Consider the following 13216-nt stretch of genomic DNA (forward strand, 5'->3'; position numbering starts at 1 on the left):
TGGTATTTTGTTACAGCAGCCCAAATGGACTTGGACAGTACTTTATTTTTTTAATTTTTTAAAACTTTTTACTTTGTATTGGAGGATAGCCAATTAACAATGTTGTGATAGTTTCAGGTGCACAGCAAAGCAACTCAGCCATACCTATACATGTATCCATTCTCCCCCAAACTTCCCTCCCATCCAGGCTGCCAGGTGACACTGAACAGAGTTCCCTGTGCTATACAGTAGGTCCCTGTTGGTTATTTTAAATATTGCAGTGTGTACATGTCGATCCCAAACTTCCTAACTATCCCTCCTTCCACACCCTTCCCCCCTGGTAACCATAAGTTAGTTCTCTAAGTCTGTGAGTCTGTTTCTGTTTTGTAAATAAGTTCATCTGTAACATTTCTTTTTAGATTCCACACATAAGGGATATCATAGGATATTCTTCTTTCTCTAGGACGGTACTTTATAAACCAAAGAGTTTTAAAAGATGAAACAAACTGAAGTTCAGCTATATCGTCACAGTTTTCAAAGGTGAGCTGCGTGATGATGATTAAGTGTGCTTTTTAGTTTATTTGGGGGCCAACTACGTTTATGTTGAAAAACAATAGTAGAAGGCAATATGAAAATGATACACATGTGCTTAAAAACCAAACTCTCCAAAACAAATCTATTTCTGAATACATTTTACCACATTTAATCAACTGTAACAGACCCCAGCTTTGACACTGAATTTTATTCTCCAGGCTTGATAATTCCCCTTGTGGTATTTTCTTTTGCCACTAGGTGGCTGTAGGTTAGCTTACCTGATCCAGGCCAGTTTCTGTGTGAGAAATCAAATAGCTTATACAGAAAATAGCTTATATATCATACCATCATTGCTCATTTTGTATATTAATCACTAAAAAAATCAGAATTGTTCTATAGATCGATCCACTTTTTCAAGCCCTTTACAATAAACTGCAGTTAAAAAATAAAAACTAAAGATATTTGATTAGATTATGAAGTGTTTAGAAAGTATAAATAGCTATTTTAAAACATCTGGAACAAGCTGCTATGTTACTGAACCAGATTCTTATCTATGGTACCTAAAAGTCACTTTTACCAGCCTCAGTGGTACATAAATCAACACTGATGGTTTTAAAATTTCAAATAGAATGACACAAGTTTAAGAATTTTTAAGTACATTTTATTACAATGTATCCCTTTGATAAGATTATGCTTCAGGAGGCTTTTAATGCCCTTGACATAAAACTGTACACATTATACAAAAACAAGAAAACCACAAAAAAAAATCAAGGTGAGCAAAACCATTAGAGGACAAACCTTATTTAAATTATACACAACTCAATGAAATATTCTTACGGAAAATATATAAATACTTTTTCTTTCTATGTTACAGTTATACAATATAAATCAGATTTCAATGTCTGTTCAGTGACCTACAAACACCAGAACCTCCAAATATGTAGCAGCGTATTACTAAATAAAAAAGAAAATTTTGTGGTTAGGGAGCATTAAGTCAGATTTTTTTCACAATCCCTAACCACTTTTCAAAACTAATTTACACCATTTGTTTTACAATGCAGCTTTAGGGTTTCTGACAGGCCAATAATGGAACATTTTTCAACTATTATCTATGAAAGTTTTAATCTCCCCCCTCCTTTGCCCCAAGACTTTGCATTTTGTGCTAAATCAACCTATTTAGTGGCAAAATTACAAGATATACTTTTTTGGCATAAATTATATTTTTCAAATTAAATATTTTATAAAGAAGGTCAAACAAAATGTGCAATTTATGCATGCTGTGGCATAGCTATCCACCTATATTACAAAAATACTCTAAAGGGGAGAAAATCCACATTCTGTATGAGTCATAAAACCCTACTATGAATGAAAACTACCCTGGGAACCTAAAAGAAAAAACAAATGCTCCTAGAAAGATTCTCACAGATTTCAATATTGTCTGATAAGCACTGCTATTAATTTTACTGGTATGCTTTTATAATCAAACTCTCACTGTAGTGATACTCTTGAAATTAAGCTGGTAATAATGTGTTCCCTGAATGGGGAGACAAGGGAGACCTTTCCCAACTAACATTTTGGAAAATGTAAAATGTTCTTTTATTCCAACAGCTCTTCTCATAAAACTCTCTCAATTAATTCTGTTTCTTTTTCCCATGTTCAATGGATTGTGAATTTGAGACCAAACTGGAAGCACAGGACAAAAGGGGAAAAACCTTCCTTCCAAAGGACCTTTCCCAAGGTAGTTTACAAAGCTCCTCTCACACAAAATTAGCACCTCACTCTTACCATGCAAAAGTAACTGCAGTTATAATTTGGATGACAATTTGATTGCTTTTTATTGCTTAATGATCTGTGCTTTAATGTGGGAATAAAAGGCATCCTCTGAATGGAATGAAAAAAAAATTTATATAAATAGCAGGAGACAAATCTAAATAAGCACTCCCACCTCACTGCTGAACACTCTGCCATTGTAATATGCCCAGAAAAACTCAGCTTTAATTACCTCAAGCTCTGGATAAAAGAGCTCAAAACTATTAAAGCCACCCCATTTCAAAAGGAGTTATACACCTGATGTTAGAGTAACTACCATAATAAAGTATATACCTTCAAAGAGCCTCTTTCAAAGTCAATGTCTTACAGAATGCCCTTATGCTACCAATCTTCATTAGAAAATTTTTTATTAGGGAGAAAAGACTTTTTCCCCCCTCAAGTCTATCTAAGCATAAATAGGAAGTAAAAGTATAAGAAATTTTAGACCGTATTTAATTACAAATACTAATTTCTAATTTCCTTATTTATCAGTATTTACTTATTAGTATGTGAAGCTGAAACCTGTTCTTGAAAAAAATTTCGATTAGAAATGACAATTCACTTTACAATTAGAAATTCACAGTTTACAACCAGCACAACTGCCCAAATTCCTCCAAATTATTCAATAATTACTAGTACAAATTTATATGGACTAATAATTCTAAAATCTTGAAAAACTACAGTATTGACATTATTTTGGTATTTTATAGTCTGATAATATCTATTACATATAGGTGCTTTTCTCAATTATTTCTATTACCACTGACAACATTCCTAACCTTTTCTGCTATAATTTAATATTTTAAACACTTAAGTAAATCACTTGGCACCGCATGTGAGCATTTTTCATCATAGAAGTCTACTTTTATACAAATAAGTACTTTAAGGAAACATATTAGACCTGTCAGTGAAACATGGATAAACCAAATAGCACTATACATTTAAGTATAGACATCTTTTTTTCTTAGATTACTGAGAATCACAAAGCTCTGTCTCCCCAAACTAAGTGCTATAGGCAAATATTATGATATATACACACGTCTTTCAAAGTAATAATCCAAAAAACTGTTCAGGCTAATAGTAACGAAGACTTCATTTCAGGATGGATGAGTGAGGTGGGGTCCAGGGATGGGTATGGGTATGGGTGTGTGTGTGTGTGTGTGTGTGTGTGTGCATGTGTGTGTGTGTAACAAAAAAGAATTTACTGTTAACTTTTGAGGGATTAAACCACAGATTTTATATTAACTGAGGTAGTGTTTAAAATGAATGTCTAAAATATGTTAATCCCATTATTAATAAGATTACTACATCACCTCCTTTGGAGTTTTTAATCACTATTTGGTCTAGTATCTCTGACATTTGGTTCTCTGGAAGGCAGTTTAATCATCCAAGACCAAAGACCAAGGTGACAGGCAACGTTCTTAGAAGTACTGTTAACATTTAAATAAACACTTGGGTTCAGTGATAAATTAAAGTTAAAAAAAAAAGCATTTCTTTTATCTTCAATTGGATTTTATGAAAGAAAGTCTGAAGAACCACTTTTTAACATAAGCAGAAGCTTACAGCCCTTATCTGCTTTGTTATAATGTAAGTTGCTACACAGTGCACATAAGAACAATTCACTGAAGTGCAGTCAAAGAGGTGTTATGAAGTGAGATGAAATGCTTCATCCCAATTGGAACTTTCAGTGCCAGTATATTAAAAAAAAAAAAAAATCTCTGTGAGTAATACGTTTTCTAGTTCACAGGGTTCTTTACAGAGATCTCAAAGAAAAAGCCCATTATAAAAAGGATCTGTAATATGGGAAGATATTAATCCATGTACTATGACTGTGTCAGAGCTGATGCATAACTGTAAAAATGGTCTAAACAAATGAATTAAAAAAGGGTCCTAATCAGTCCAGCTGGATTTTTTTCTATTTATATACAGACCTCAAAAAAGATAATCCTTTCATTTACAAGCATTCTAATGAGGATGGCCATGCTTTTTTATGTACAAATTTGCATATGTTTAATTCCTGTAAAGATTTCCAAATATTTTTAGACATACACAAATTAAACACACAAATAAACAAAACCTTGCCCTCATCAACTTAATTTTGCAAATGTGATAAAGGCAATTACTGTACTCATAAACTCACCTATCACTGCATTTAGTTTGTGCAAAACAAGAACACTGATATAAAAATTAAATTACTGCTGCTTTAAAATTTGGTACTTAAGGCTTTTCACTACAATTTTTAATCGTAATAGTAAGTTTCATTAATGATTTTTTTAAAGGAACTATGGCTTTTCTTTTCCCATGGAATGTATAAATTGTAGTCAAACTTATCTTTTCCTCAAGAGATGCAAGATTTTATTTAATGCTTTCTTTTGCTTTAGGTCTAAATTAATAGTGCCTGTTCAAGTTACGGTTTAAAATGGTGATATGGGAAGCTGATGAAAATGGAAGTCCACTGAAAATATATGCATTCTATGAATGGAAAATACTTTGAATTATAAAATAATTTTCTGATTTTAATCAGGAACTGTAGTGAAAAACCTTAATTAGTTCAAATAGCCTACGATAACACATTGCAACAAAACTGAAGAGATGGAAAACAAATAAGAAACTTTATGTAAGTCTAGTAACATAAAAATAATTTATAAGTCCTGGTTGTTGAGGCTCTTCTTTTGCTGTGAGGTTACAAACCTCTGAAGTAGTGTTATAAACATGAAGAAAAAAGTGGAAGGGCCAAAGATCCCCCTCTAATACCAGCAGTTACAGCACACCCCATTGTGCTAATAGGATGCAGCCTCAGAGACACTGATTCCTAGTTTCCACAAATTAGTTAACAAACAAGGCATCTTTATATTTACCCTAAAAAAAGAATTCAGAAATAACGGTGTGAAGGGTGCTTCTGCATATCTTATTATTGTTCCACTGTTACTATGCTCTTAAAATGAAAAAATAGAAAACCTATGTAGGTATTCAGTGCTTGGCTCTTGCATACAATGGTAACTAAAACTCTTAAAACTGTGGTAATGAACAATGAACCCCCAAAAGGGCTCAACGGGGGAGAGAGGAAGTTGTTTCGGTTAGGGAAGTCCGCAGTTCCAACTGCTTATGTACCAGTAATTGCTGGAACAGCATATAGAAGATACTCCTATCTTTGCTGCCCAGTCAATCGGCATTTTCTGAGGCTTTTAGAAGTCCACAAATATGAATATATATAGTATACATCTATATACATCATAAATATGAGGTCAGGATTCAACAGACGTATCAACTATAGGTTGCTTTGGTGGTGTTGCCAAGACAGCCTCTGCTTCTTCATGCATCTAGAAAAGAAGTGGTAAATTATTAATGACTTTCTAGTGTATCAACAGATATAATCTCTTTTAACTTTTTTTTTTTTTTTTGTGGTACGCGGGCCTCTCACTGTTGTGGCCTCTCCCGTTGCGGAGCACAGGCTCCGGACGCGCAGGCTCAGCGGCCGTGGCTCACAGGCCCAGCCGCTCCGCGGCATGTGGGATCCTCCCAGACCGGGGCACGAACCCGTGTGCCCTGCATCGGCAGGCAGACTCTCAACCACTGCGCCACCAGGGAAGCCCTCTTTTAACTTAATTCAAAGAGAATTATTTCTGAAAGATAAAGTTCAAAAGTACAAATCCTACTTACTTGTAAAAACTGTACATCCTGAAATAATTCTTGTATGAACCTCCGACATGGAAGTCTAAATGTGCAGTGTGACAGCAAATGGGAAACCTCAGAGTAAAGGCATATGTCATCAAATGTTTGAGGATACTTCTCCTTAATTCTAAAATGAAAGAAAAGACTAGGATGTGATAAAAATTATAATAATGACTTTGCTATTTTCTTTCAAAATATCACTTTTTAAATACCTTTTTTCCTCCAGATATTGATTAAGTGGCATATCTGGGTGATGGCATAAGAATATAAAATAGTAAATATTCCTACCTCACACTTACATTAGCTAATTTAAGTTTGGGATTATCTCTTAAAATGATAAAAACACAAATACTTCTTGGAAAGTTAGAAATATTCTTTTTCACTGGCATGAGAAATTACAAAATTTATTTATCAGCCTAGGATAACTCAAGTATTTTCAAAACTAAGTTTTAAAATAGAAATAAGTTTTTAAAGTTAGACTGAAATTATTAATATCCTTGACTGGGCTCGCTCTCTATATCTTTCAACCTTTAACAGTGGCTTTTAGCTGGCACAGCATCTCAGAGTCAGTGGTGGTGTGGGGTAACACACAGATTAAGGACACACTATACTTAGAGCTTCTGGCCAGGAGGTCTGCAGTGGGACCCTGGCATCTGTGTTACTATATTTTGTAAAGCCCCACAAGAGACCCTGAGGTGCATTTTTTTTTTTTTTGAGGACCACTGCTTTAAATAGTGCAAATCAAAGATGTTGAAGATTGCCTGAATTTTCTTTTATCATGTTGCTGTGATTTAGAAAAGCAATAAAAATTCTGCAACTTTTATTAAAAGAAAGGAGTAAAAATAGGGAAAAATTAAACCAAGAAAATATCACTTATTTTTATGTATGCCAGCTTTTCTTAAGCTTTATGGTCTCAGGATAACCCTACTTTCTTAAAAATTACTGAGAACCCCACAAATCTTATTTTTTGTGGGTGATAGCCATCAATAATTACCATATAAGAAAGTAAAGTTGAGAAAATTTCAAAATATTTATTAATTCATTTAAAAATAAAATTATTACATGTTAACATAAATACATATACTTTAATGAAAAAAACCTATATTTTCCAAAACTAAAAAAGTGAGAAGACTGGTATTGTTTTACATTTTTACAGATCTCTTTAAAGTCTGGCTGAATAGAAGATAGCTGGATTCACATACCTGCTTCTGCATTCAATTTGTAACCGTATGTTAGTTTGGTTGACGTATGTAAAGAAAATCTAGTCTCACTCAGATATGCCATGCAGTTGAGAACCACTGATGTAAGCTAATTAGTCTAACTTTTGAAGTATTTCAAATATCTTTTTCACCATAAAAAGCAGAACAAAGAATACTCATGCTCATAGCTTACTTACGTTAAAAGCCCAGTTTCATGACATTTAGTTGAAACTGAACTACTCAAATTAATGACTAATCTCAGAACTTCTTTGCGAAGGAGTATACGGCACATTGGTGTATCATCTGGAATTGTTTTAACACCTGAAGGGAAGATTAAAATATTTTATCTATATCACAACAGAAAATTATTATAACTCATGGAATTTGTTTTTTCAACTCTACCAAAGATATAAAACTGAGATAAATTGCACATGACCTGCCAATCATTTGGGGAGCAAAATTCTTTCTAATGAAAGCAGATAGCTAAGAGGGTATGTATCAGCAGCTGATATAGGTGCAACAGTTATCTAAACATACCTCAGTAAAACTGACTTGTCACAGTTATGAGACAACTTTAATTAACAGTATGTATCTTACAACAACAACAGACTAAGTATAGTTATATTAACAGGGCTTGGATTTAAATCTGAAAACTTACCTAGTAGCAATTCTGTGCTTTTGGTGCTGCTGGCTGATCCTTCTTGAGACACTCCATCACTGCATCCAGAAATGCCCGAAAATTTAGAGGGAACTACTTCTAAGGGATTATGGATAGTCTGCTCACACCAATCAGAATATGGAATGTCTTGAAGGTCTGAAGAAAAAATTAAATCAATTAACAGATCATAATGGCTTAATTCCTATGCTTGCACTGTATACTACAGAAGAGATGATTCCTTGTAATTTCTTTCCAGTCTTCAATAATTATTTTCCTTGATGAAGATTTTCAAAGTAAATTCAGACCACTCAGATAGTAAAATTTGTTAAATTCTAGACATTTATACATAAAATTTTATACTCCTAAATTATAAAAAATACATAAATATGTTTATTTAAAGAATTCAAATAAAGATGTATACAGAATAAAAAATGAAGGTACCTTATCTACCCCCTCTCCCATCCCTCCCACCCCCAAACTAAATACCCCTCTCTTAAATATATAAAAATTCAGATATTTGCTATTTTAAATTTCTCCTTCTTGCTCTTTTGGTGTGTAAGTGGGATTATACTGTATCCATTGTTCTATCACTTGCTGTTCCCACCATTTAATAATTACCAATATTAGAATCACAGTTCCCTGGGCTTATCAGTTCCTTTCTTAGAGTTAAATTTACTATACTACCCATGCATTGCTAAGGTATACTCCTAGATGGGACTTTAAGGTCAACCAAACATCTTAGTGCTGTTAAAATGACATCAATATTTTTTACTTAAAAATTTCCTGAGCACTTCAAGTGATTAGAGCAAATGGAAATCAGAAAGCCTTTGGTTATCCTTTTAGGAAGTAACATTGGGCAACCCAGAAAATCATGCAACCTCATTAGCTACAAAAGAGATTGAGAGAGAAGAGACACTCTAAGCCAGAAGGTGAGACCTCTTGATAGCTAGTTCAGTCCTCTTTCCACTACAACACATTGTCAGAGTATTAAAAAGAGCTTTTAAAAAAGCTTTTTAAAAAGTCCAGGAAACTAGACCAATGTAAACACACACTACCTCTCCCTATGCTGTTTTCAACAGAATAGATATGACCACCTCATCTCATCTTTAAGCACTTCCTAAGATTAATATTTACATAGTACTAAGCGGAATATGCTTTGGTTCCTCAGAAAATCAATTTAGCTATAGCTTTAATAATATTAAGGAAATCATGCATCTGTCAGGCACTTAAAAGTAATGTATGGTATTTAAATTATACACTGATTTAAAATATAAAACTACTGCCAAAAGATCTGAGAACTAAAGATGTACTTAAAAGCCAGCAATGCTGAATAACCAGGTAAGAGATGACTATGTTATTTTAGACTCAGTTGATGAGCTTCCCAGGGAGTAAAATGAAAAAATATTCCAGTGCAAGTAACAATAAGAAAATTATACTTCTTTTAATCAACATGTTTCTGAAAAGTTATAAACTAATTCATTTCAGCCTCACCTTCAACCAGTGATGACTCCTAACATTTCTAACCTGTTACAACCACATCTTATTTCTAAAGATATCATTCATTCTCCTTAAAAAAAAAAAAAAAATCATGCCTCTAACTAAGCCAGGCCAAAAGAATTAGTTTCTCCCACTGGAAGATGTGAAAAAGCATCCTAAGTATAGTGATAACAGAAGGCTTTTACTACATGGGGTATTTTTTTGTGTGAAACCTGCTATAAACCATATGAATAAAATTTTTTAATGAAACAATTACATGTGCTAAATGGAAACTTCAGAGAACAAGTGGGTAGAATATAGGCACTATTTATAAATTGGCAGGATAAGGAGAACCAAAACTTCTTGAAACTGGGACAGGAACAGCTAGTTGGCCTCCTTCTTCTTATGCATGGAAAGTAATGCCTAGGACTCTGCTGAAGGCAAAACTGTGCATACTATATTGATGATACTGACTTTTAGGGACCTTTATTTTCTATCTTCTCTTAAAAAGTATTCAATGCAATGACACTTACACTTTTACTCAACACATTTTATTTCAAGATTATTTTTAATTTGGATGAAGCATTATGTCCATAAACTGAACCATTTTATCTATGTGATTGATGTTTAGCTTCTTCACTGTAGTTGTTTGCTTTTACTGCTTCCTCTCTTTTTAATTAACAATATTCTAGCTCAGCTTTATTTTATCTTTTAATTATAAATGGAGACATGAAGCATAGGACAGACCAGACTCTAAGAAATTGGATACCTTCTTTATTCCCTGTATCTGGGCATAAGGCTGACTCCAGCCACTGTATGTGGGAAAGAACAAAAAGCTCTAAGCAAAAAATTACATAAGTCCATATGGGTTAATTCAGAAAAATCATAAGCTAAATTTTTCCTATCAGAAAGTAGTCAAGTCGCCAAATAGCTTATCTGAAATGCTGAAACAATTCTTTATGAAAAACATTAAGAATTTCTGTGAGGAGCTCTGTCTCTGGTAGATATACCCACCTGATCACCAATTCCCCTTGGCAGCAGGGATGTAAAATGAAATGAACAAGGAGATTTTCCTTAGGAGCACAGTAAGATCATTCTAACTGACGTATCAGAATTTATGAAAGGATATTATTTCTAACATAAACAACTTAGTGTGAGTTACCATTAACGGAGAGCCTACTGAATGTTAATCTTACATGTTAGTAAGTACCAAAACCACACCATAAGGCAGGTATCATTATTCCTATTTAGAGATTTAAGAAAAAAATTAAAGTAAAGCTCAGTGAAACTAAGTAGACTGCCCAAGATCAGATAACTAATGAGATGGAAAAGTTTGGCTTTGAGCCTAAGTCTCCTTGATACCAAAACTCACACTCTGCTATGTTTACACCAGGGGTCTTCAGTGTTTCTTGAAGCCCTGGCATTTCCTAGCCTCCTCTACCCCCAATTTTATATTTGGGCAAGGCCAGTAGATGGGGTGCCACCCCACTGTTCCCTTTACACCCTCATCTGCATACCACTGAGCTTTTGTATAGATTTTGATTGAAACATGGGTTTTGCAGCTAAAATAATTTTGAAAACCATCACTGTCTCTTTAGGGCCTTCCCCTACCCCATGTAGTTTCTACCCACTCCTCACAAATTTGTCAGTTTAATAACCTAGACATTCAAACTGATCTCTTGCCATTATCTTTTATAGTTGGCTGATTTTTTTTCCAGTGCTCTCTCTTTCACAGATGGACTGGTCTAAAACACTTAGAAGGTTTCCCACTCAGTTGGTTAGCTACACTAGGGCAAATGTGGTGGTATACATAAAAGTGGACCCAAAAGAAACATATAATACTAAACGTTAAAAGGCCAACATGTTGCCTTGCACACTAAACAATACAATGCACAAGTATCTGTGAAGGTGGTAGACACAGAATAAAATGTTAGGAAATATCCTAATAGCCCTTCCAGTGAGCTTTAACATTTTTTGAACAACTACCACTACCAACACTACCAATACTACCACCAGACTGAAAGTTTCAAAGAATGAAAAGTCTTGTGTTCAAGTCCTGACATCCCTTTAAAATGATCATTACATAGTAGAGGGACAACTTCAGACTGTAACTACAAAGCTACAGTAATCAAAACAATATGGTACTGGCACAAAAACAGATATATAACATATAGATAAAAGGAACAGAACAGAGAGCCCAGAAATAAACCCATGCACTTATGGTCAATTCATGTATGAGAAAGGAGGCAAGAATATACAATGGGGAAAAGAAAGTCTCTTCAAAAAGTGGTGCTGGAAAAACTGGACAGCTACATGTAAAAGAATGAAATTAGAACATTCCCTGGCACCGTATACAAAAATAAACACAAAATGGATTAAAGACCTAAACTCCTAGAAGAAAACAGAGGCAGAACACTCTTTGACATAAATTGCAGTAGTATTTTCTTGGATCTGTCTCCTAGAGTAACTGAAATAAAAACAAAAATAAACCTAATTAAACTTAAAAGCTTCTGCACAGCAGAAAACAAAACAAACAGAAAAACCCAAGAAACAAAACAAAAAAAACACCCCATAAACAAAATGACAACTTATAGATTGTGAGAAAATATTTGCAAACAATGCTACTGACAGGAGATTAATTTCCAAAATATACAAACAGCTCATACAGCTCAGTATCAAAAAAAAAACAACACCCAAATAACCCAATCAAAAAATGGAAGAACTAAATAAACATTTCTCCAAAGAAGACATATAGATGGCCGTGAAAAGGCCAACAGGCACATGAAAAGATGCTCAATATCACTAATTATTAGAGAAATGCAAATCAAAACTACAAAGTATCACCTCACACCAGTCAGAATGGCCACCATTAAAAAGTCTACAAACAGTAAGTGCTGGAGACGGTGTGAAGAAATAGAAATGCTCCTACATTGTTGGTGAGAATGTAAATTGGTGCAGCCACTACGGAGAATGGTGTGGAGGTTCCTTAAAAAACTAAAAACAGAGTCACCATGTGATCCTGCAATCCCACTCCTGGGCATATATCTGGAGAAAACTCTAATTGGAAAAGATACATGCACCCCAATGTTCATAGCAGCACTATTTACAATAGCCAAGACATGGAAGCAACCTCAATGTCCATCAACAGATGAATGGATAAAGAAGATGGAATATTACTCAGCCATGAAAAAGAATGAAATGCCATTTGCAGCAACATGGATGGACCTAGAGATTATCATATTAAGTCAGAAAGAGAAAGACAAATATATGGTACCACTTATATGTGGGATCTAAAAATGATACAAATGAACTTATTTACAAAACAGAAATAGACTCACAGACATAGAAAACAAACAATGGTTACCAAAGGGGATGGGGGGGATAAATTAGGAGTTTGGGATTAATATATACACACTATTATATATAAAATAGGTAAACAACAAGGGCCTACTGTATAGCATAGGGAACTATATTCAATATCTTGTAATAACCTACGATGGAAAAGAATCTGGAAGAGGATACACATAAACACACACAACTGAATCACTTTGCTGTACACTTGAAAGTAACACAAATATTGTAAATTATCTATACTTCAATTTAAAAAAATAGTAGAGGAACTATTTTTTAATTATCTGCCATGGAAAATAAAGACGTCTCCTTTCTAATACACAAAATACTTAATATGGCTGATATCAGTGCTTCTCAAACATTAATGTGTACATGAATAACCTGGGCATCTTGTTAAAATGCTGATTCTGATTCTGCATGTGGGGCAGAGTCTGCATTTCTAGTAAGTGCTCAGGTGATGCTGATGCTGCTGGTCCGCTGACCACACTTTGGGTAGGAAGGGCTCTGAAGGACCTGGCCCCTACCCGTTTTTCTAGGC

At 34.2% G+C, this 13216-nt stretch overlaps 1 protein-coding gene across 5 annotated transcripts in view; it reads right to left on the reverse strand.

Moving 5' to 3' along the window:
* Positions 1–1152: 1152 nt before the first annotated feature.
* Positions 1153–13216, reverse strand: part of RICTOR (RPTOR independent companion of MTOR complex 2) — a 121842-nt gene continuing 109778 nt past the window's right edge. For all 5 annotated transcript variants that reach the window (XM_060092831.1, XM_060092830.1, XM_060092828.1 and 2 more), the window contains 4 exons: positions 7852–8007; positions 7391–7514; positions 5983–6121; positions 1153–5642 (listed from right to left, as the gene is read on the reverse strand). In XM_060092831.1, the coding sequence (XP_059948814.1) occupies positions 5568–5642; positions 5983–6121; positions 7391–7514; positions 7852–8007 (494 nt within the window). In that variant the 3' untranslated portion in view covers positions 1153–5567. The remainder of the gene's footprint in view (positions 5643–5982; positions 6122–7390; positions 7515–7851; positions 8008–13216) is intronic.

Source organism: Mesoplodon densirostris, chromosome 3, assembly GCF_025265405.1.
Source record: "Mesoplodon densirostris isolate mMesDen1 chromosome 3, mMesDen1 primary haplotype, whole genome shotgun sequence".
Taxonomy (NCBI): domain Eukaryota; kingdom Metazoa; phylum Chordata; class Mammalia; order Artiodactyla; family Ziphiidae; genus Mesoplodon; species Mesoplodon densirostris.